The sequence below is a fragment of the Terrapene carolina genome, unplaced genomic scaffold, assembly GCF_002925995.2.
Source record: "Terrapene carolina triunguis isolate 2854851 unplaced genomic scaffold, T_m_triunguis-2.0 Scaffold232, whole genome shotgun sequence".
NCBI lineage: Eukaryota > Metazoa > Chordata > Testudines > Emydidae > Terrapene > Terrapene triunguis.
The window spans coordinates 8,945,226-8,970,358 of NW_020664583.1; the positions used below are offsets into that span (position 1 = coordinate 8,945,226).

At 50.2% G+C, this 25,133-nt stretch overlaps 1 protein-coding gene across 1 annotated transcript; it reads left to right on the plus strand.

Moving 5' to 3' along the window:
* The first annotated feature begins 6,584 nt into the window (after positions 1-6,584).
* LOC112103778 (hyaluronidase-4-like) lies at positions 6,585-22,300 on the plus strand. The gene is made up of 4 exons (XM_024195718.1): positions 6,585-6,604; positions 15,424-16,432; positions 18,720-18,849; positions 21,876-22,300. The coding sequence occupies exons 1-4, from the start codon at positions 6,585-6,587 to the stop codon at positions 22,298-22,300; spliced, it is 1,584 nt and encodes a 527-aa protein (XP_024051486.1).
* Positions 22,301-25,133: the final 2,833 nt, after the last annotated feature.

Consider the following 25,133-nt stretch of genomic DNA (forward strand, 5'->3'; position numbering starts at 1 on the left):
TTAATGCTATTTTCCCTAACAATACTTCTAAAATACAATTTGAATAATAATGTGGGTTGCAGGGCACTTTGACATATCGGGTCTCAATAGAAGCTTTGACCTTAGGGCTAAACTTGCAAGAGGCAAGTTTTGTAGAAGGCAGGTACAGAGCAACTAATGTTCACAATGTTCTCAGAGAGCTGCTAAGGGCAGGGCTCAGACTCAGAGCACATGGATACTAGGTGGGTTCAAAACCACAGCACATCACCTTGAGCCAACCACTTATTCTGATGTCAGGCAACTGGCAAACACACTGTCTTGTACCAGAGCACCAGTCCTGCTGCACGCACTAAGTGACTTTCTCTGGTTCATCAGCTTGGCTCAAGCCATCTGGTAGAAAACCTTTTAAACATTGCTTCCCCAAAGGGGCAGTGGGTGCCAGACCTGAGCTGAGATCGGTCACCAAAGGTTGCTGCTATCCAAGTTTTGGGAGCATGGCAGCAGAGCCATGATTGGATGTGAACCAAAAATGTTAAGAACCATAAACATTTGTTTTGACATTTTTTAAGGGGGTTCTGTTTTGGGAACCCCTTGCTCAAGTTACCTTGAGTTCTGAACACTCTCCCTACCCTCGCTCCCCATAGGGTACAGCAATTGACAGGACACTGTGACTGAGCACGTGGAGCACTTTGAAATAGCATCTGTTAAACAGTAAGTGAGTCTCAGCCTTACTGATGGTGGGGCAGTAGCACCCCTCTGATAACACTGCTGGCAAAGGGCCTGGTCAAAACCCCATCCAAGTCAACAGAGAGACTCCCATGGACTTCAATGGGCTGATACAGCTGATATTCCACTGTGAAATCCCCCCAGGTATAAGGGAGGATGATGGTGCAGAGAGCAGCCAACCCTCAAGCCTGCCCTTTGCAAGCCCTCCCCACACCCTGACCCTCAAGCAGTCAGACTGAGAGCAGAGGGGCTGCTGTTGGACCAGGATGGGGGGACAGAAGCATGCTGCAGAGCTGCTCTGAGGCTCACGGCTGGGTTTTGCAAGGCATTGCTCCTCTCTGTTCCCCATGGTGGAGAGGCCATGCAGAGCAGGCCATCATTTTTAATTGGCATGAACTGGGGTCTGTCTGGGGCTGCTGTCAGCCTCTGGTAGCCCCTTGTTGAGCATGGTGATGGCAAAGTTTCCCCTTTATTTAGTCAAGTGCTATTTAATCCATGGCTGGTAGTTCCTTGCTATGCCTCCAGCCAGGTGGTTAATAGTCTCTGTCTCCCATCTCAGGGCAGCAAAGAGTCTGGTAGGTCAGGAGGCCAGTAACCTTAGCAAAGGGTCAACAGACTCCACCTCTTGCGGTTCAGGCCCCACTACTTTGCTGAGGAACCCAGGCTCAACCACTCCTCAGCAGGGCCGGCTCCAGGCACCAGCTAAAGAAGCAGGTGATTGGGGTGGCCAACACAAAGGGGCGGCACTCCGCCCGCTATTGGGGCGGCACGTCCGGGTCTTCAGCGGCGAGTCCCTCCCTTCCTCTTTGAGCTGCCACCAAAGTGCCGCCGAAGAGGAAGAGAGGGAGTGAAGCCGCCTCTGAACTGCCACTGAAGAGTGGAGCGGTGCGATTGCGCTGCCACGGCTTCCCCCCCCTCCCCCTTGGGGCGGCAGAAAACCTGGAGCCGGCCCTGCTCCTCAGGGACTCTGTGTGAAGAAGTTGGAACCAGTTTTTCCCAGTGCCTGCCTGACTCTGACCACACCTGTCCAGCAGGCTGTTTCCCAGACTCACTCTGTGAGTGTCCGCCTCTGAAGGTCCAGCTACCTGGTTAGCTTCCCATAGTCCATTGCTAAAGGGCCCTGATTTCAGTAGTTCCTCAGCCACTGCTGCCCTGCAGCCCTTTTTATGATCCCAGCTGTTGCAGAGTCACTACTCAGCCCCAGGGGAGGAGGCAGCTTATCTCCCTATTAACCCTTTAGCAGCTGGGACAGCATGACAGGGTCTAGGCCAAACTGGGTCTGACAATAATCAAAGAGCTTCAGTTCTGCTGCCCACATTTCAGTCAGGGCTATCTTTAAATCAAATAGAGCTGAACTTACTTGCTTCCCTCCCTCAACTCCTCAATGCCAGGAAGATATTTGAATTTTAGTAGGTTAAACCATCAGAGGCCATCGGGCAAAGTGTAGTGGGTTGTTCATGCACTGTCTATGTCAGGGGGGATTTGCAGGGTTAGCATTATAGGTGGGTCAGACATTGGAAACACTAAGGGGTGCATGGGTCTCGTGCTCTTACCATACGTTCCTCCCAGAAAAAGCTTGTTACCTTTTGTTTTGTTTTGTTTAATTAAAATGAGGGCACCCTGGTGCCCAGGGGAGAGAGCAAATCGCTCTTGTTTGGATGGCGCTGGATTGTGAAATGAAGCCCAGCAGGTGGGGCTGTCCTGTGTGAGTTTCAAGAGATTGCTTCTCACAGATGTGGAGCAGCTCTCTTCTTTCTTGCTTCTGAGGCTACATCTACAGCTTCCCACCTCCCACTCCCTTTCCCTTTCCCCCACTGAACTGTAAAGGATTCCTGGACAAAGGTGTTATTGTCTCTCCTATAGTGGGAACCCCGACATGCTGGAGGGCAGGACCGATGGATGATGTGCATCACTCATGCATTGGTAGATAACTGTACAATTGAACACAGCTTATGCTAATAGTGTTAATTCCTGGCTTGTTCCTCTTGGGGTCTGATTTTCCTGGAAGTGTTGTCATTGCCTTGCCCTCTAGTAGCTGTAGACTTGGGGGATATTAATGCTGGAGCCGCCATCAGCTTATAGACATTCTTCTTTAGCTCAACACTGGATCCACAGTTCAACTCCCAGCAGGGACAAATTCTTTCCCACCTCACTGACCGATATTATCCTGCGCTGCTGACTTCCAGTGAATGCCCCTCTTGGCACAATGAAGATTCTGACTTAGTGGCTGGAAAACTACTGTAACTCACAAAAGCCAACCCATTCCATGCCATTGTTGGTGATGGGTAAGCCATGTGTCACTGTATGAAGCTAGCTGGAGAGACCCTCTAGAGTGGTTGCCTCTCTGATCATCATCAGAGTTTAGGCGGATGTTGTCGGGAACCACCAGAGACAGTTATCCTCTGCCTTGTCATTTCACAGCATTTCCTTGGCAGGGAGGGAGAAGGCCATATTATGCAAAGACACTCATACAAGCTAAATAGAGCACTTCATTATTTAAACTTGTGGCAGGTGGCAGCAACTCATGCTCTCATCTGGCACAGCGCTGGTGAACGTGGCATAGTTATATATTCCCGGGACTTCCATTAAAGAGACAGTGCCAACTCAATTTAGGCCCCAGATTTAGGGGCAGTAAAAGCAATGTTTGACGTGGCTTGAGCCCAGTAGAAATGCTTCCAATCATGTATATTTTTAAAAGAAGCAAATTTATTTGGTGTGGATTGAAATGTTCCCGTGCAGCGGTCGCAACCTGAATGCAATGTTGTGCTAGTGTGTGTGAGAGCCAGATCGTCACACTGAACCTGACCGGGAACAAACACATGTGTCCAACTAGTCTATTTGCACTGCCCAGCCCCAGCGAGGAGCACAAGTAACTCACCCGGGTCCGGGGGGGAAAGCAAGTGAGAGTCTGCAACGTTTGGGTCATAACCTAGCTAAGCACTTTTTTGTTTCAAACATGATGTAAAACCCAAGTGTCCCTGTTCAGAAAGGGGGCGTTAAGTCATGGCCAGCAAACACAGGGGCATCTATGAGGATGGCAGTCCAGCGTGGGGCAAGGCCAATGCCTGGCCCATAGAAGGCCATGCAGCTGGAGGCTCCAGGAGGCATAAGAGCCCAGATCCTCAAAGGAATTTAGTCTCCTCACTTCCATTGAGTTCACTGGAATACTTTTCAGGCTCTGGGCCAAGGAGCTTTCCCCTCACACCCTGTGTGATTCTTGTGAGGGCCAAGGGTAACTGCACAGTGGGGAGAGCGGGGGCCACAGCCACCCCATTGTCCCTGATCCTGCATAGTGCCTCAAACAGAGCAGATGGCAGTGCAGCTATGGCCTCCCCACCCCTGCATGGCACCCTGGAGTAGGACTGGCACCACCAGTGGAGTAAGATGTTGCACCCCTACTGGATCCTCTGCTCCTTCCTCTTATGTGCTGGGAAGTTCTGAGATGAATCCTGAAAAATACCTGCCAGGGATCCTACAACATACTGCCAGTGCAGCTCTGGGCCATGGGCTGTGCCTTAAAGAGCAGGGTACGCTCCTTCAGCTTGATGGCTCAGGAGATTGGCAATGGGCTACCGAGGATTTCATCTCTACGCCACGTTTCAAATCCAGCCCAGTTCTGTAGCAACTGACGGTTGTTACCAGCCCGCTGTGCTTCAAGGGCCTCTCTGAAATCCCTCAATAGCGAGGAGAGTTAACAGACTGGCACAAATAAAATAGGCCAGTGCTGAGGTGTTAGCACTCCAGTCCACTAGACCCTCATACCAACTCCCTGCAGCATAAAGGGAGGGAATGGGCAGGAGCTCATTAGCAGGGTGTGTGAATGAACGTGTAGCATCAATGGGCAAGCCATGAGCATGTGAGCCCCAGCCACTCAGAGTCATTCACAAAGAACCAGCTTAGCTATTATCCCCTTGCTCGAAGGGATCTGCACACTCTGGAGACAATGCAGAGAAAAGCCCCAGATTCCCTAGCTAGAGCAGCTCAGCTTTAAATGATCTTATACACTTTGTTCTGACAGTGCCTGGTTCTACTCTGAAAAGGGACTGTGTCCAAATAGCACCGTCTTACTGAAATACCAGCTCCCCATATGAGCCTGGAGTCAGCTCCGCCATTGTCAGCAGAGACAGAAATGCGATGTCACTGCTTTTCATTCCTGTTAGTGGGGCTGGCTGGCTCATAGTTAGAAATAAACTTGGAAACAGAGCCCATTTGATCTGGGATCCCTGGGAGCCGATATCCAGGGACCCAGGCCAGTCAGAATCACTTATCACGGTCAAGCCAGACTATTTGAAACTCCCTTACCATCTAGAATGTGTCCAAAACCTGCCAAGCACCTAGAGCAGGAGTGGCCAATCTGTGGCTCCAGCGCCACATGCGGCTCTTCAGAAGTTAATATGTGGCTCCTTGTATAGGCACTGACTCCGGGGCTGGAGCTACAGGTGCCAACTTTCCAATGTGCCAGGGGGTGCTCACTGCTCAACCCCTGGCTCTGCCACAGGCCCTGCCCCCACTCCACCCCTTCCAGCCCCCTCCCCTCAGCCTGCCATGCCCTTGCTCCTCCCCCACCTGTCCCGCTCCTCCTGCATGCCACGAAACAGCTGATCGGGAGGTGCAAGGAGAGAGGGGGAGGCGCTGATCGGAGGGGCTGCTGGTGGATGGGAGGTGCTGGGAGTGGAGCGGGGGAGCTGATGGGGGGCTGCTGATGTATTACTGTGGCTCTTTGGCAGGGCCAGCACAACCCATTAGGAGACCTAGGCAGTCGCCTAGGGCGCTAACATTTGGGGGACGGCGACCGCGGCGGCCAGATCTTTGGCCACCCCGGTCAGCGGCGGTATTTCGGGGGTGGGACCTTTCGCCGCCTAGGGCGGCAAAAAAGCTGGCGGCGCTCCTGCTCTTTGGCAATGTATATTGGTAAATTCTGGCTCTTTCTCAGGCTCAAGTTGGCCACCCCTGACCGGGGGCGGCTCCAGGCACCAGCGCAGCAAGCACATGCCTGGGGCGGCAAGCCGCGGGGGGCAGCCTGCTGGTCGGTGTGAGGGCGGCAGTCAGGCTGCCTTCAGCGGCATGCCTGCGGGAGGTCCGCCGGTCCCGCGGCTTCAGCAGTAATTCGGCAGCGGTGACGCTGAAGGCGTGGCACCGGCGGACCTCCCGCAGGCATGCTGCTGAAAGCCGCCTGACTGCCATGCTTGGGGCGGCAAAAACCATAGAGCCGCCCCTGCCCCTGACCCAGAGTGTATAGACTGAGCATTGGTTCCCTCTGTTTTTTAACCTATCGAGACTGTTGCGTACCAACCTATTCTCAGTCCCATGCATGCAGGTGGGAGGGTCTCTTCCAACAGGCCGCTTTCCGGGCAGAGCAGGGGAAAGGTGGGCATGAAGAGACAGCGCTGCCCTCCCCGTCTGCCAACCAGGGGCTGAATGAGTTGATCGTAGTGGAGTTTCTATGCAACTGAATGAACACACACACCACAGTCAAACATGAGGATAGCCCGGAGGAGGTACTCATAAACACAGCTGTTCTAGCAAGCACACAGACATGGATTGTACCACTTCAAAGGCAGGGGTGGGCAGCCACAGGTAGACCCCCTCCCCTGCAGTTCCGATGGTCTTAGCATCACCTACTTAGTGGTTCTCAGTGCAAAACTCATCTGCAAATGCATCTGAAAGTGGTGCAAGCGAGAGGCACTGAGCTACCTTGGGCAGCCTGGGAGCTGGGAAATCAGTCCAAGCCAGAGTGGACCCACCCTGGGAGCTGGGTTAGCAGGTGCCCTGGTATTCCAGGTCTCAGCCTTAAAAAAAAAAAAAATTGAAGGACAGCACATTAAAGTGGTCAGGGCACTGCTGGGAGGAAAAAGGGGCGAAGGGACAAGCTCACGGCCATGGCTGCAAAACCCCTCTGGTAGGTGAATCCATCGCTCTCTCTTTCTTTCTCTCCATTCATTTTCCTGCTGGGTTATTTTATTACATTGTTTTTCTTCAAAGGCGAGGGAACGAAGGCTGCGCTTGAAACCTTCAGGATTCACCTGTCGGAGCTCGCACAGCAGCAGCAGTTCTCTTCCAGCTCCTGGACCAAGGGCAGCTGAGAATAAGATGGGAGAGGGATATTACCCCATCCATCAGCTGGGGGCGGGGGAGGGTGAGAAAGAGGTGCAAGTTTTGCAATGACCCAGGATGTTTCTGAGAGACTCTCTCTCTTTCTTATATACACACACATCCGGCAGGTGGAGGCGATTTCCATGCCGCCACTGCTCTCTGTCCAAGTGCTGTGCATAGTAAGTGAGTTTAAGAGCCAGGAGAAATTGGAAATAAGATATACTGTGTAGCGAGAAGGGGCTGGGGAAATTAGCTGCATAGATCAGTGGTGAAGTAAGCAGTGATCTAGAGCGCAAAGGGGGAGCCAGGGAGATTACCATCCTCTCCTCTTAACTGTCTCTTTCTCTTCCCTGGTTGTGAACATGCCATAACTTCCTAGACTAGGCAATGCATTTTTCCTTCCTCTATAGATTTTCCCCCCTCCCAGTGTGGTTTGCATTATCATTTGCTAAATATATGATGACACTCTGGCCATAGCTTCCGGACCTTTGTATGACTTCCTCCCCCATAGGAATTGCAGATACATTTCTGGCTACAAACAGCTTTTTATTGATCCCCGAAGTGAGGGTATAGCAAAAAAACAGGGACAACTGTTTTTAAAAAAATTACTTGATGTGAAAATAATGTTGTTTTCTTGCTACATTTAAGCAACTTATCCTTAAACATTTGTCTTCTGGGGACCAGATTCTGATCTGATTCCAATTTTAAACCAATGTAACTCTATTAACTTCTGTGCCCTTTCTCCTGATTCACACCAGGTTTTAAATAAGCTCAGATTCTGGTCCTGAATATCTTTCATGGACACAAGAAATATTTAATGTTGATTTCTTTTTTTTTTTTTAAACCAGGAAAATCATACATCCTTCTAAACTTGAACAATTATTGTTAAAACAACAGCTCTGTAGTTTTGTTTTTTCATACAATAATCTAATTCGGAAAGAACCTTAGCACATAGCAATTTTCTTTTGAATCATTTTTCTTCTTTCCACCATATATGGAAGAAGCTGGGGAATAGGTGTACGGTAAAGGGCAGGAAAGGAAAGGAGTGAAATAAGAATGAAAGAGAAATAATTTTTAAAGGGATGAGGTATTTGTTTGTTTCCTTTGTACACTTGCATGGAACAAAATGCTGCAGAGTAGCGTAGAATCTGGCTGTTCCAGCTGGTGTGTAGAGCATGTGTAGTATTCAAATCTGTGTTCTTCCCTGGGAAAAACTTCTAAAAAAGCTCATCCAGAGGGACGGATGTAGTGGTGAAAAGCACAGAGGTTGTTAGTGGATAATGGTATTCCAGAGTTTTCATGCAGCTATCCCCTTAAAAACCATACACCAATGGCCCCAAACACTTTAGCTGCCGCTGCTGTTAGGCTGAGGTTGGAGCTATTCCTGTAAGAGATGTGCATGGAGCAATGGCAGAGGAGCTAGGGGATTTCCCACTGGAAAATGGGAGAGTTCTGAGGGTCATTTTGTGCATTTGTAATATAATCCCAGGCAAAAATCTTCATTATGCCTGGCCTTTAGGGGGAAAGAATCTGTCCCTGCATCCAAAATGCCCTTTAGAGAACACTGTTCTCTCCTCAAACTCACGTGTGTGAGACGAGTGCCTTGAGAATCCAAGAGAAGAGCATGCTTTACAACAACGTTCCAAATTACAGGCCTGCAGAGTCACCCAAACAACCCTAACTCTACTCCCCCAGAAGCACCATACTAATAACAAGAACACCCAGAAAGAGACAGCAATATCCATCCATCACATAGGTCCATCTCATTTGTGACCACAAAAGTACTGATATCTTAATGAGCCCATGTGATCGATGGGTGAGGTTGGATCATACCAACCCCCAACCATGGCCAGAGGTGTCTGGCCATTGACACTTTACAAAGTGATAGTGATGCCTAGATAAGCATGCCTCAAACTGATGGGTGTATGTAATACAGGCGTTCTGGAATGTACGGGTATGTCTTACCCAGGTGTTGCCCCTCAACCCCACCTCCTGACACAAAAAAACTCACCTGAATTTAGTGGTGCTTTCAACCCTAACTGGCACAGCTGGGGTATGGGTTAGAGAGCCTGGGTTCCTTTTCCACTTGGGCTGGTAATCCGCCAGCATTGCAATGAGGAAGCAGGCTAAATTACGTGAGTGCTGATCGTCCTCCAAAATTTCCCCCATGTACCCAGAAGGACAGACAAGTTCTCCCACAATTCACTGGGAAAGACTCATGCAGCAGTTCAGATTTCTGCAGCACACAGAACCCTGTGGGTGTATCCCGTAAGACCTAGCAGTGCACAGAGGGGAGTGGGGACCAGTGAGTGGAGCTGTGTCAGGAATATTTTTATAAAAAGAAATTGTGTTAAAAAATGCAAATTCATCAAAACTGAAACGTCCCGCAGGATCATGTTATTTTCAATGATTTATTTGATATGGGAAGGCAGATTGGGGAATGTCAAAATAGCCCATTTCAACATTTTTGGAAGGAAACATTCTGACTTTGGGTTCAAAATGACTTACCTTTTGAACTTTTAGTTAATTTTTAGTTATAACTGAAACAAAACGTTTCAAAGTTATCAAAATGAAACATTTTAAAAGACCCAAACCAACATTTTTTTCAGGGTTTCTGTTCAGGCACATTTTCAAGATTTTGACTTCCCGTCCCAATTCAGGAGGGGAATATTTTTCAAATTCTTGTGGGTCAGGAAAACCGTTTCCCACCCAGCTCTATCAGCGAGAGCATAATATACTGAACACAGTAATTCAGGTTCAACTTTGCAGTGTGGCTGCTCACACCTGGGATAGGCTAACTTAGGTGCTCAGTCTACCTGGGGGCCAGACACCTAGGCTAACTCTGCAGTGAAGATACCTGTCACAGCGGGGTCGTGTGCAGCCAGACCTAGTGGTCAGAGCTGGAGTCCACAGTCATGAGACAGGAGTCGAGAGCCTGCTGATTCAGGCTACCAGCAGGTCAGAAGTAGAAGACAAACTTGAGATCAGAACCACAAGTCGGTAACCAGAGTCAGGCCGGGATGGGATGCCAGGAAGTCAAGCTCAGGGACCAGGAGCAGGGTGGACCCTAGTTGTTCAGACAGATTCCTGTTCCTGCTGCTGGCTTAAGTAGGGCCAGCAGGCCAATCAGCTGCTCTGGGACTCTGCCAATAGGATCTCAGGGGTGGAGCCTCAGACTCGGGCTGGGGTTGATGGGTCCTAAGTAAGCAGTTATCAGCAGGCTGCCAAGTGGAGGGGTGGAGCAGGGCTGATCCTGCAGACCAAGGTTTGAGGCCCAGGGCTCATGACGACACCCTATGTGATAGTGCCAAAATAACTGCTATCTCCCCCCCAAAAACAGTCCAAAGTATTTCTCCTACCAAAGGACAGCGGCGTAAATCCAGTCTGATGGTTGTACATTGAGAGAGACAATGAGACACAAAGAAATTGGAAAAATGTTCTGAAAGGTGAAATCTGTAGCCTCAGCATCTCCAAAATGCCTTTTCTGAGTTTTGTCCCAACCTTTCCAGACATAGTCTCCCTCAGGATGAATTGTGGTATGTAAAATTTCAGGTGGTTTGGATTGTTTTAGAGGCAGTTTGTTTGTTCATATTAAATTGGACTTATAGCTGGGAAGGAAGGAAGAAGAGAAAACCAGATATGAGTCACGTCACTTAATGCACTACTGGAAGGGCTCAGACACTTTGGCGATGCGGAGAGGTTAAGGAATAGAATAGAATCTCTCCATAAAAATACAGCTTTGCTGTAGCCACTTTCCATTTGAGCATCTCCACCTATCAAAGGTGAGGATCTAAATCTTTTATAACTGATTTGGGATCCTCTGGCACATTCCAAAACCCCTGGTCTAGCACCACCTGTCATCGAGGCAGGCAAAGCCAAGGAGAGAGATCTTTGCCTCCTTTGAGGGGTACGTGAAGCCTTCCCAGACTGCTTGGGTTGCTGCTGGAAGCCATGTCTGGAAGCTAGTTGCTGAAATTGCTCCTTGCGGCCTTCCTTTGAGGAGATGATTGAACCTCCTTTAACGCTGTAGTTCTTGGGGGCTTTAACTTCTCTAAGACCTCGTCTGTCTTAGCACCAAAGACGGCAGTTCCTTCCAGAGGCAAATCCAGTATTTTTTCTTGAACCTCTGTGAAAAGATCTGAACTCCTGAGCCACAGATTTCACCACAGATTAAAGGACGCTTCAGATTCAAAGGGCATGCAGGTGAGTCTTAGCCTGTATCCCTCCATGTGGGGCCAGATAACCATTCCTGTGGGAGTGTATGCCTCCTCTTTGTACCCTCTCCCCAAAGTTGGCTGCACTTCTCAGGGAGGAAGGCTCTGTGCCACCCCCCTCATCCCCTGTCGAATCCCCCTGGCATTACAGTTACTGCTCCTGGAGCTCCTGCCCCAGGTGCAGCTGAGATCAGCTTTTCCTCCTTGACTGCCACTCATTCCACTCCTGGGCAGGTGTTTAGAAGCGGTGAGTGTGTGGCTGAGGGTGCTGAGCTCCCTATCTTGCTCCTGGCTTTGCTGAGCATTGAGGTTGTTCAGGGGACACCCAGCACCTCACAGAATCAGGCCTTTCACTTTACGGTAGAATAAAACAGGAAAGAACAGGGCCCTGACTATCGGTATCCTGCACCTCAGAGCACTAATGGGCACAGAGCGGTTTATTCTCCCCAGCTAACCTACATTTCCACAAAGCTTTCCTAAGGGGGGGGCTAGAGAGGGGGGAGAAGGTGGTTGCCATGGTTACTCTGCTATCAACTCCACCAGGAACCTGCCAGGGGTTCTGGGTTTCATCTGCAGGAGTCTCCGCTGCTCCATTACAGTTTGCATGCTGTAATTAAGCGGCAAGGGGGTCACACCTGCTGACACAGTGGCTGCGTGAGTGGCAGGAACCTCCGGCTGCTCACTGAGTAGTGAGGCTGCTCAAGAGCCATGGGCCTGTCACATGCAGAGAGCGCTATCCATGGCCAAAGTGTCAGGCTGCCAGTCCCCTTCTCCTGCAGGACAAAGTAATCCGGGGGGGAGGTCACACAGGCAGACCGTGCCTGGAATAAACGGATGGCTCTTTGATGTCCTGCACATGCAGCTAGGAATCCTGGTCTAGGGAAAAACGGGAGAGTCCTTCCAACTTTTGCACAAGCATTACCTGGGCAAGGCAAAGTCTCTGAGCGGGCAGCTGTGCTGATGCGGGCACTGAGCATGTGGCTTGAGGATGCTGGCTCAGACTCTCCTATGTTTACATGTATTCACTACATGAGTCTATTTCAGGGAGCGCTGGTAGCTCTGGGGATTGGCAGATAACTGGCTTATCGAATCTTTCACCTCTAGGGTGCTAGTTCAAATACAAGCCAACAGTGACTGCCCGTCACCACCAGCTGATGTCTGTTTGTTGGCGTGGGCAAAATGAATTCAGTGACCTCAGGACAGATCCCAGTGGATAAGTGTCCCCATCATAAGGCCCACCAGGCCAGGTGGCCCTAACTGCCCTGTGTTGGGCTGGTTCATGCCACCTTTGTGCTTTGCGAATCCCAGGGGCCAGCAAGGAGGAACTTTCACATTTATAAACTCTGACAACTGCCATCCACAGCAGCTGGAGCTCAGAAACCCCCCCCCCCCACACACACACACACACTCAACTCCACCACCCCCCAGTCCCTGCAGCTCGTCGTCTTCTGCCTCGCTGTTCTATGCAGAACACTGCGCCTGCACCACTGCCTTCTATCTTTGCTGCTCTGCTGCACTGTTAGCTTCTGCCCAAGGCATTTTGATAGCTTTCAGTTCTGCTTCTATTGGGTGTTTCCATGTTATCCTTGGTCTAGTCACCTCTTGATCGGGGGGTTCTAGTCCAACGCCTGTCTAGGTATGTTGTTCTGCTCTTTCCTCCATGTATGTCCTAACTGTCTCCATTTTTGGTCCGGAATTTCCTGCCTATCGGTTTCTGTTTCGTCCTCCTCCAGAGTGATTTTTTCTGGCCATCTGATGCTGAGATTTGTCTACAGAATCTTGTTTTGGAAAAGCTGGAGTTTAGATAGTAAGAGTTTACTAGGTTCTTTGAATACACCTGCGTTATACTGGCCCACACCACCCGTGCAAGGGGAATTCCCAGCCCAGAACTGGGGGTCAGAATCTCCTTGCTCCCCAGCTGCTTTATTCTAATTAAGGCAGCCGCTCACTCTGTTCTCCCTGAGCCAATCGTCTCTGCTGAGTAAATCCTGCCTCGTGGGAGCCAGGCAGGTTCCTCCTCAGTTCAGCTAATTGAGGACAGGTTTAATACACTGCAGTTCTGAGGGCAATCGCCTCTCTCTCTGAGAGCAAACTTCAGGACAGTTTCTCCCTCTTGTCCCCTAACCACCCTCCCTACGGAGATAATCTTAGGCCTGGTCTACACTGGGGATCGATCTAAGATACGCAACTTCAGCTACAAGAATAGCGTAGCTGAAGTCGATGTATCTTAGATAGACTTAGAATCATTTACTTCGCGTCCTCACAGCGCAGGATCGACGGCCGCCGCTCCCCCGTCAACTTTGCTTCCGCCTCTCGCCGAGCTGGAGTTCAGCAGTCGACGGGAGAGCGATCGGGGATCAATTTATCACATCTACACTACACACGATAAATCGATCCCCGATAGATCGATCGCTACCCACCTATCCAGCGGGTAGTGTAGACGTACCCTTAGAGAAGGCTCACAGAAAAAGGCAGGAGGGGAGCAGCCCCGGGTGCATTGGCACACTAAGGTCCCAAGGGCCGACGCTAGGGGGACGGGGGAGAGCTGATGGATGAGGTATTAAAATAAAAGGCTACCGCTAGTAGAATATGAACTTGCCACCCCTGCAGAACAAGGCAGAGGCTTCAACCACCAGGCTGCGCAATCTGTGCTTACAAGGTTTAAATTAGATACAAGTGAGCTCAGATTTTCTTCTCTAAGGGCCTGCTCCCGAAAGGCCTTCTCCACTACCACCGACTGGGGTGAGAGCTGAGGACCCTCAGAGCCTACCAGGGGGGCTCTTGGCACCTTGCACAGGGGGTGGGGGTTTGTAAAGAACACAGATGAATGGGGTTTGCAAAGTACATTGTGAATCATCCCAGCAGGACCCACCCCACTAACCCCTTTGCTTTACAGGGCTAGCGTGCCCCTGTGTCTGGTGATCTAGTCAGAGCCTTGGTGGTACAGGGCTATGCTCAGCAAGCACCTGAACGCTGGTGGGGTGGCAGGCACCTGCACTCTGGGTGGTGGGTGGTTTGGTTCCTGCCCTAGTAGATCAGCAGGGCATTAGTAGCTTGGGGGCAGGCGGGGCAGAGACAGCCTAGCACAGGGGTAGGCAACCTATTGCACATGTGCCAAAGGCAGCACATGAGCTGATTTTCAGTGGCACTCACACTGCCCGGGTCCTGGCCACCGGTCCAGGGGCCTCTGATTTTAATTTAATTTTAAATGAAGCTTCTTAAACATTTTAAAAACCTTATTTACTTTACATACAACTATAGTTTAGTTATATATTAAAGACTTATAGAAAGAGACGTTCTAAAAACGTTAAAATGTATTACTGCACCCAAAACCTTAAATGGGAGTGAATAAATGAAGACTCGGCACATCACTTCTGAAAGGTTGCCGACCCCTGGCCTAGCGCTTAGCAGCCTGCGTGAATTGCACTGCAAGCTGATCAATGACCCCAGCGCCAGAAGAAGAGCATCCCTCGCTCATCCATGCACATCTAAATTGAATTGCTCTGCAAATTAGCTTACTTAGGAGGGCAGCCTGTGGCGCAGAGGCAATTTGCAAACATAACGGTTCTCCTGGGGAGCCCTTTTTCCACTCCAGGCCTGGGAGAATGGCAATGCTTGAGACCAGACAGATGCTTTGCCACTAGCCCCCAGTGCTGGCTCTAGGACTCGCCCCCACCCCCGCGAAGAGAAATGACACCCAGAAACGAGAGAGCCAACCCAGAGCAGGGTTGTATTGTGCTTTTGATAACATCGTCCCTGTCTGCAGGGCTTTACAAGCACTCAGAGACGTGGCCTTTGCCCTGGGATGCTGACGCTAACTCAGAGTGAAAGATTAGGGTCAGGCGTGGGTGCAGCTGGCATCAGAGAGGAGACGGGGGTGGTGAGGCAAAGGGAGGGAGTGTGCCTCAAGGGGAAGAGATAGGGCAGTTAGGGCACCAGATGGGGAGGCCTCCACAAGCATGGGGAGCAAGGTAATAAAGGTGGAAGGGCCCATGGGAATTCATCACCTAAGTGCCTGTGAGGATCTGGGCCAAGGTCCATTTGTGGGAGGAGGAGCTAAAGGGAACACTGCAGAAGGGGGCTGGGGAGGGAGCAGAGGGGACAGAGGGTGGAGAGCAGAGATGTAAGGGTCATGCATTCGTACAGCTCCTCAAAGGGGAGGAAGAGCAGCAGAAGCAGATGACTGCGAGGGCTGGGAAGGTGTCCCCATCCGCCCATGAGCTAATGTGCTGTCATTAGCTAAGTGCCTAGTGGTGGGGAGAGAAGGACACCTGGCTGGAGGGAGGGATGGTTTGCTGAAGTATAGATTGCCTGGCCTTCTCTTCCCCAGCTGGGCCCAGCCCGGGGTGAGCTGTCGCATTCCTGACCACGTTCCTGGACTGACTGACTGTCTCTTCCATCTTTCTTACAGCAGAGTGGAGCAAACTGCAGTGAGGCCCAGCTCGGGCAGGCTCCTGGCATGGAGCTCACCGGCCTTCAGGCTACACGGGTGCCCCCTGCACCGCACTGTCTTGCTGCTGCTGCTCCTGTGCCCCGAGCTGCCCAGAGGTCATAACCTGAAGCCATCCTTGCCCCCCATTGTGACAGACCGGCCCTTTCTGGTGGCCTGGAATGCTCCAACGGCTCGGTGCTGGACTTCCTATGAGGTGCCCCTCAGTGTGGCCTCCTTCAGCCTCCTGGCGAACGCGCAGGAAGACTTCACAGGCGGGAACATCACCATCTTCTACTACGATCAGCTGGGTCTGTACCCCTACTACCTGAACAAAACCACGCCGCCCGTAGCCATCAACTGCGGCTGCCCACAGAACGCCAGCCTGCTGGACCACCTGGACAAGATGGCCAGCGACATCGCCACCGCCATGCCCTCAGCTTCCTTCGCTGGCCTGTCTGTGATCGATTGGGAGAACTGGAGGCCCCAGTGGATCCGGAACTGGGACAAGAAGAACGTCTACCGGACCATGTCCATCCGGCTGGTGAGGCAAAGGAACCCACACTGGCCCGATGAGCAGGTGGAGCTGGAGGCCAAGTGGGAGTTCGAGACGGCTGCAGCCAGGTTCATGGTGGAGACCCTCAAGCTGGCACAGTTGCTGCGCCCTGGGGGCTGGTGGGGCTACTACCTCTTCCCTGAATGCTACAACTATCATTACTGGGATGACTTTGAGAACTTCACTGGGGGCTGCCCCCAGGTGGAGGTGCAGCGCAACAACAAGCTGCTGTGGCTGTGGGAGCAGAGCAAAGCGCTCTACCCCTCCATCTACATGGAGGAGGTGCTGAGAGCCTCCCCGCAGGGCAAGAAGTTTGTGCAGGCCAAGCTAAGCGAAGCTCTGCGCGTGGCTCAGCTGCCCTCCGTCAACCACTCCCTGCCTGTCTTTGCGTATGCCCGGCCCTTCTACAGCTACACCATGAAGGAGCTAACCCAGGTGAGATACCGTCCCTCCTCCTCCTCCCCACTCTCTGGGCGTAGCAACCCCTGCAACTAGTTAACAGTAGGGACCGAATCCAGGACCTTCAGCCCTGACAGCGCTGGGAGCTGGGAAGGAGTAGGTGACTCTATTTTGTGCATCAGGAAGGCCTGAGAGGGTGGGAGGGGGACCGTCAGGAAATTAATTCCGTGTGAAGAGTTAAGCTTCATGTGATGAGGTTTCCCCCCTAGCCATTCCCCGTCCCCATCACGGCTGATCCCACATTAAATGCCAGCCACTGTCCACCGTGGGGTCAGGAATCCTTTTTAAATTCTGCTATCCCCACTAATCACTAACTCCCAGTCCTGGCTTGGGCATGAATCCCTACTCGACCCCAACTAGCAAACACCACTTGCTAGCAGGATTCCAGCCATCCCAGGAGCCTGGCCTAAGCCTTTGCATAACTGAGCTAACAAAGGCAAATCCTTCCCTCCCGAGGAGCAAGATTCCTCAATGCTCCTTTTATCTCATGCTTCGCAGCAGCTCAACTGCCCAGCGCGAGGGATCAGTGTGAAGCCGGCAGGATTGGGGGTAACCACTGCTCTGCCCATTAGCACTGTTTATACTGGTGTTTTACAGCGCTGCAATTTGCTGCGCTCGGGGGGGGGGGGGGGGGCACACCCCTGAGCGAGAAAGTTGCAGCGCTGTTAATTGCCAGTATAGACAAGCTCTTTGTTTCTTTGCTTGCACTGGAGAAATTCACCAGAAATTCCCATGGTTCAGCTGGTGGCTGGGGCTGTTTCTACCACCCTTTTGCTTAGCTTTGCTTTTCTGCAAAGTCTTGTTTACACTGCAGCTCTGCCACAAGTCCAGCATCGGTGAAAATGTTTGATTAAATACAGTAGCCTCTGTGTAGACCCAGCCTGTCCATTTAGGGTTCTCCATTCGCTCCCCCGCAGTCCCTGTTCATTTGCTGTCTCACACACACTGCAGACTGTCAGTCCTTCAGAGCTGAGGCGGTGGGAAGGAATATAAAGAGGGGTGGTCAAAGCGGGGCAGTTAACATAAGATCCCTTGCTCTGCCAGCCATCACCCCAATCTTCCACCAAGCCTCTCTTGCTGTTTGATGTCTTTAAACACTGTTAGATTAATGTTAACTTTCATGCATCTCTGCACTGCTGGTATCTGGCTGGGACCAAGAGCGGAAAAGCCAAAACCAGGCTTTCAAGGGCTCACGAGATTTCCAGCTGCATCTTGCAAGCCCCATGTGTTGGACAAACAGCTATCTACATGGAAGCTCTGAATGGTTCAAGGTATCGCTAATTACAACCAGCCAAAAGAACATGATCAGGGGGATTAGCAGGGTGCTATAGAGCCATTACCTTCAGGTTACTGGTTCAAATCTGGCGCAGATAGGGACCGACTCAAAGCTGTTCCTAGTTTTCCCCCCGCACCCCAGGCCTTAGTCAGCACGTCTGGTGGCAGTGCCACAGGAACTCCACAGAGTGAATGGGCTATGGAAGCTAATCTCCCCCTTTCCTACTCATGGCCCCTTCAAATCATGGCTCAGGCACAGCTGCAGGATGCTATAGGGAGCCTTGTGCACCTCTGCTGCCCCCTCTGTCCCCGTCCTGTGGAAAACCAGCTCCTGTTTCCAGCACGGTTGCTCACTCATCCTCCATAAATTCACATAAATACTCATCCTGCCCCCCAACAGACCGTTCTACACACAGAGTCAATGCTAAGCGCCTATTACCCCACTCTCCATTTCCCAGCACTTTGCCCAGACCCTTGCTTGGCCCCATCGTGTTTTCATGGTGCCGTGGGGGCTCTATATAGAATACGGCCGGCTGTGCCACTGGAGCCGTTCTACACTGTACAGCAGCTCAGTCTCACAGCAGCACCGTTAGTAACTCCCATTCTTCATGGGCACCTGGCACTGGATCGTAAAAACTCACTCCGGGCTGCAACCCGGTGTATTAAGTTCGAAGGAGCCTTTCTGCCTTTCCCTCCCCTGAGGGCCCAAAGTGGTTTGGACTCACACTCAGAACCATGAAAGGGAAGAGGCCTAGCTGATATCCTGCCCCAGAGGGGGCTATCGCAACCCCAGGGCGGGCCTGCTCTGAGCACCTGCCGGGCAGTAACCCCCCTACACAGGCTGTTGCTGCTGTTTGGCAGCATAACAGGGAAAGGAACTGAGTCAGCTGGATACTCATGGGCCTGGCTTTACCGGACTCTCTCGGCTGCCCAGCCAGCTTTTCTGTGCTTGGCATTCTCACCGTGCTGCTGGTTTCTCTTGTTGCAGACAGACCTAGTGCACACGATCGGGCAGGCAGCAGCCATGGGGGCTCACGGCATCGTTCTCTGGGGAGGTGTGGAATATTCTCGCAACCGGGTAATAAAGGCTACTTGTGGAGTTACCAGTGGTTGTTTGCGTGAGGGGGGGGGGGGGTGCGGGAGAACAGGGGGCATGCATGCACACCTGCAGCTGGGATTGGGGCCCTTTACTTGCCCCCCAAATGAACACCCCTGAGCTCCTCCCTGCCTTGGCAGCAAGGGGCTAGATGCACCTCCCCCTGAGCACCGCTGTTACATACAGCTGAGCTGGCCCTAGGGGTGCTTGAGGGGGACATGGGACAGATCCAGCTCCCAGCAGTGGCAGCAAACTGGCCAAGGACTGAGCAGGCTGTTGAAAGTGAGCTCCCTGCACCAATGATCCTACACTTAAGGGCTGAGGTGGGGCCCAGCAGCTGCCAGCTAAATGCCAGTTGTTGCTAGAGGGTGGGTGACATTTTTTCACTAGAGGCTGGACTGAGACCTGCCAGCTCATCACAGGGGCAAGCAAACAGCTCTCGGAGGTTAACTGCAGCATGGTACGCTGGCCTGGAATTGGAGCAGGCAGCATGCCGTGAAGGGAGCCATGGCCCATTAATTAAAAAGGAAAGCTGATATTCTGCTTAAAGCACTGAACTAGGCCTCAGGAGATCTGGCTTCAATTTCCAGGGCAGTTACAGAGATCTCATGTAAGCTTGGGCAAGTCACTTGATCTCCTTGCCTCAATTTCCCCTCTGCAACATGAGGACAGTAGCACTGCCTTTGGCTATCTTGTCTATTATTAAATTCTTCAGAGCAGGGCCTGGCAAGTTAGCTTGGGATGATCTATTTGCCATAAACCCATACTGATTCTTTAATTCTTTATTAAGGGTACATCTTCACTACCCGCCGTATCGGCGGGTAGCAATTGATTTATCCAGGATCGATATATCGCGTCTCGTTAAGACGCGATATATCGATCCCCAAACACGCTCACCGTCGACTCCGGAACTCCACCAGAGCGAGCGGCGGTAGCGGAGTCGACGGGGGAGCCGCGGCCGTCGATCCCGCGCCGTGTGGACCCCAGGTAATTTGATCTAAGATACTTTGACTTCAGCTACGCTATTCGCGTAGTTGAAGTTGCATATCTTAGATCGATCCCCCCCCCCTAGTGTAGACCAGCCCTAAGAGAGTACACAATGACCATTCCCCCATTTTGCCCAGGATCAAAGAGTAGGCTGACAGGACTACACTAACTCAGATCATCCAATTAACCCTTCTTAAATACAGGCACAACAGTAGCTTTCTTCCAGTCCCGTGGAGCTTGGCCCCTGTTCCAAGATTTATTAAAAATCAACAATGGATGCAAATGATCAAGAGCTCCTGATCCCAGCTGAGGTCTTTTAGGTACTACTAGCAGACTAACAATACCACCACCACAGGGGAAAGAAAGATTAAAAGTAATTTACATTTTTCAAATGGGATTACTCAATCCCACAATTGAGAGGATACACTGCTTTAAAAAAAAAAGAGAGATCTAATATAACAAATAGAAAAAAAGAAGGATGTTCATAGCAATTAATGTAAATTAGAAGCCAGACATTTTAGAAAATTGATAAGGGAAGCAAAAAAACATGAGAGGAAATCTATCGCCAGTAGAGTTAAGGACAGTAAGGAGATTTTTAAATATATCAGGAACAAAAGAAATCTTAACAATGGTATTCAGCTATTACTAGGTGGAAATGATAGAATTGTCAATAATGCAGAAAAGGCACAACTATTCAAAAATATGTCTGTTCTGTATTTGAGAAAAAGCCAGATGATGTATTGATATCAGATGATTATGGAATACTTTCCATTCCAAACGAAGAAGGCTATTAAACAGCAGCTCCTAAAGCAAGACATCTTTAAAATCAGCAGGCCCAGCCCATTTGCACCCAATATTTTTAAAAGCGCTGGCCCAGGATCTTTCTGGACCCTTAATGTTGATTTTTAATAACTCTTAGAATACCGGAGAAGTTCCAGAAGACTGGACGGAAGCTAACATTGTTTCTGTATTTCAGGGTAAAACAAGATGACCCAAGTAATTATAGGCCTGTCACCCTGAATTTGATTCCAACCAAAATACTGGAACGGCTGATAAGGGACTCAAAGAATTTAAAGGAGTGTAATATAACCACTGCCAATCAACATGGTTTATGGAAAATGGCTCTTGTCATACTAACTGGATATTAACTTGATACTGATGTTCTATACTTAGACTTCTGTAAGGCATTTGACGTGGTACCACATAGTATTTTGATTAAGAAATTAGAATGATACAAAATCAGCATGGCACATGTTACATGGATTAAAAGCTGCGTGGCTGTTGATTCCCAAGTTCCAAAATGTAATTATCATCAAGCAGGTATGTTTGTAGTGAGGTCCTGCAGAGAGTGGTTCTTGGCCCTACACCATTTAATATTTTTATCAATGAAAACAAAATAATCACTGATGAAGGGTTAGGAGTAGGAGGTTATATTACCTTTCTATTTGGCATTGAAGTAATTTCAGTGGGACAGCTACTGGAATCCTGTGCCCTGTGCTAGTCTCCTGAATTCAAGCCAGATGTTGATGAATTGGAAAAGGTTTAGAGAAGAGCTGCAAGAATGATTGCAGGAGTGGAAAATATGCCTTTTAGTGACTAAGCTCCTGGAGTCTGTATTTACCTCATCACAGAGAAGGTTAAGGAATGACTTGATCACAGTTTATAAGTACCTACATGGGCAACAGAAATTTGATAATAGAGGGTTCTTCAACATAGCAGACAAAGTGATAGGATCCAATGGCTAAAAATTGATGCCGGACAAATTCAGACTAGAAATAAGGCACTATTTTTTAATAGGAGGGTAATTAAACATATCAAAGGTTGTGGTGGATTCTCCAGCACTGGAAGTTTTAAAGTCAAGCCGGGATGCTTTTTCTAAAAGATCTGGTCTAGTTCACTCATAGCTTTTGGACTTGAAGCAAGAATTAATTCAGGGAAGTCCTATGGCCTGTGTTACATGGGTGGTCAGACCAGCTGATCACAATGGTCCCTTTTGGCCTTGGAATCTAGCATAGCACAGCCTGGCTCTGGTGCGTAACTGCTTTAATTTTCCTTCTCCAGCCCAACTGTGTAAAGATCCAGAAATACCTGACTGGCACCTTAGGCCCTTACATCATCAACGTGACCACGGCAACCAAACTCTGCAGCCAGTTTGTCTGCAACAACCATGGCCGCTGCCTTCGCAGAAAGATGGATTTGGACAGTTACCTGCACTTGGACGCGAGCTCCTTCCAGATCAGAGTGGACAAAGCCGCCCATGGACCACGCGTGTCCGTGAAAGGAGCCCTCACCACCCAGCAGAGGGACAGGATGAGACAAGAGTTCACATGTCACTGCTACCAGGGCTGGAGGGGGGAACACTGCCATTCCCGGGGTCACAGCAACCAGCTCTGGGCATGGGACTTGTGCATCCCCATGGTGGCGATGTCTGCAATATGGACGTGGGGCATGTGACCCACTTTTGCAACAAATTATTTTCAATGTGAATTTGTGAAGCCTGTGATGTGATGTGAACCCCAGAAAAAGGAATGACAAGGAAGGAGGAAAACCAGCAGCAGGTTCTGTGCATTGGCAAGAGATCTGGAAAGTTTCCAGACATTTGTGAATCCCACCAGCTCCCATGACCCCCAGTACATGACCCCTCCCTCCCCAACGGGGGTCACGCAGTGTGGATTTTTCCCAGCTTTCTTTGCAATATTTGTAGGGTGCTATTACATTCCTCACTTAGTTCAGTAACTTTCTACAGCACAGAAGCAACTTTAAAAATCTGTATGGTGCAAATTTTCCTGAATCACAGCCAGACAAAGGACAGTTTTCTATTGCTCCTTTTTAAAATATCACACTGGTCAGGATTAGCTGTTTACAATAGAGTTACCAATGGCCACACTGTTGCCTCTTCAAGAACCATAAACATTTAAAGTCCTTCCTATTTATATGCAGAGTGGACTTATCCTACTCAGATTGTTTTTAGGTGCCTTCCCAATGTGAGCGGTGCTATTTTAACTCCTGGATGTGTGTGTGGTGTTGCATTCCCTCTCTTTGTTAAGAGTCTGGGTTGATTATTTTTAATTAAATATTTTCCATGTGAATACCATGTTTGTGGCGTATAGGCCTGGCCCTTGACTGCTCCACCTAGCCTGGAAGTGCAAGCTGCCCAGGAATGATTTCCAGCCTAGCTTGGAGCAATCCCCTTGGAGATGGGCAGGGAAGCTGCTAACTGAAGAGGACTCCTGTCCCCTAGGAACTGCCATGAGACTAGGGAGGAGACTTTCCAAGGACAATCAGCCACCCAACTCCCTTTGAATTTCAAAGGAACTTGGGCATTTACCTCCCTTAGGCACCTTTGAACAGCCGAGCCTAAACTCTCTTCCCACAAGGTACCTCCCAACTAGCAAAAGCTGAGGTGGTTTGAGTCATATGAATTCTTTACGCACCTAACCAGGAGATTGCCTCTGCCTCCATTCTAGGCAGTCCAGCATCAGAAGACGCTTAGGCCATGTCTACACTACTAAGTTCTATAGGTGTAACTACATCAGTTGGGGGTATAAAAAAACACTCCCCCCAGCCGACATAGCTATATCGGCAAAACCCTCAGCCTGGACACAGCTACGCCAGCAGAGAAGAGAGCTGCTGCTGTCATAGCTAATGTCATTTGGAGAGGCAGTGATCTGACACTGGCAGAAACCCCCCTTCGCTTACCATCCATTACATCCACACTAGGGGCTCCCTCAGTATAACTATGCCAGTAAAGCATTTACAGCATAGACAAGGCCTCAGTTGCGCCCCCCTCACCCCGCAAACCATAGCACTTCCAGACTGAGAATGCAAGACTTCCTTTCCCTTTGCAGACTGCCTCGGAGCTATCACCCCCACGGAGAGACAATGAAAACATTCCACATAGTTAGCCACAACTGGCATGTTTACACCTTCTGTCACTCCATGGTATCAGGGTGTGCTCAACATAGGCCAGTCCAGGAGACATTAGGAAGCATGAGGGGGTTGGGGGGGGGGGGGGGGGGGGAAGAGACAGGGCAGAAGACATGAGATCCAGGCATTTGTCCATACAACAAAAGAATGGAGGTATCATGTCCCATTGCGCTTTAAATTTTCAGCAGAGACTCAACAGAGCACATTGAATACAGCGACTCCTCCACATTATCCTGGACACGGGCAGCCAGGCTTGGGCCTTGAGCCAGTCTCTTGCTACCTCTGCACCTTGTCTGCACCAGGGGAATTGCTAATTAGCAGCAATTGGCATAGCTTCACCAGACCTGAGCCTTAAAGGTTGAAAAAGGTAAGCTGGAGATACTACACCTGTTGCGCTAATCAGTTTATTCCTGCTTGAAAAAGGGGTAAACACCAAATTGGTGCAAACCCTGCCTTGCCCTTGTCTACACTTAGAGTTCATCTGGACTCGGATTTAAAAGCAGGGAGTTAGACATGTTAGCGGACATATTCTATAAATCTAGAGTAGAAGAGACAGCATAAACTTTAATGTGAGTTAATTGGTAGAGAGGAACCCAAGCCCATACCCTAGAATTCAGCTCCACCCGTTTAGAGCATGTTAAAATCGAAAGGGCCTCGTCTACACTAGTTTTAGAACACGCTAACCAGCACCTTTGAATGACGCACCTTCAAACTCTAATCGGCTTGTTGACAGCCAGCTGCTCAAACTTGGCTCTTCCTGAAGGTAAACCCAGTCAGCTCAAACCGTTGTATTTTAGTCACCCTGGCCACGCCCTTTAAAAGCATGGAGAACTGTGAGTGGAGGGGCAGGTCTGAGCCACCCCTGGGAACTCTGACAGGCACAAGTTCGAGAGGGAATTTGGAAACCCACTGCAGAGGGGGCCCTGCCTCTACCACAAGCTGGGATCTGCTCCCTCTCCGTGCACTGGTGCTCACACTTCTAGTCCCAGGCCTTCCAGGAAACTGGAGCAGGGTTAATAATAATGCATTGACATGTTTAGAGTGATTAGTTTGATCTTCCTGGTGTTTTGCTGCCTGAATGCCCAGCCTCCTTTTTACAAGGATTTCAAATACCCATTTGACAAGGGGCCCATGGTTTTACTACTCACCCATCTGTTCTGTCCCCTCATCCACACCAAGCACCGCCATCCTCTGTCACAGGACGGCATTCTCTGCTCCAGGCGGCTGAGCCCCGCGGAAGAGCCTGTCCATGCTAGCACACTGACTTTGCTGGGGGATTGTGTTGGAATCAGAGCGCACCCCAGCTGTGTTACAGCGTGGCGTGGGAGTGGAGCGAATGAGTGGTCACAGCCACGCTACTGACGAGTTACACATCCTGGCCCCGGGAAGCTA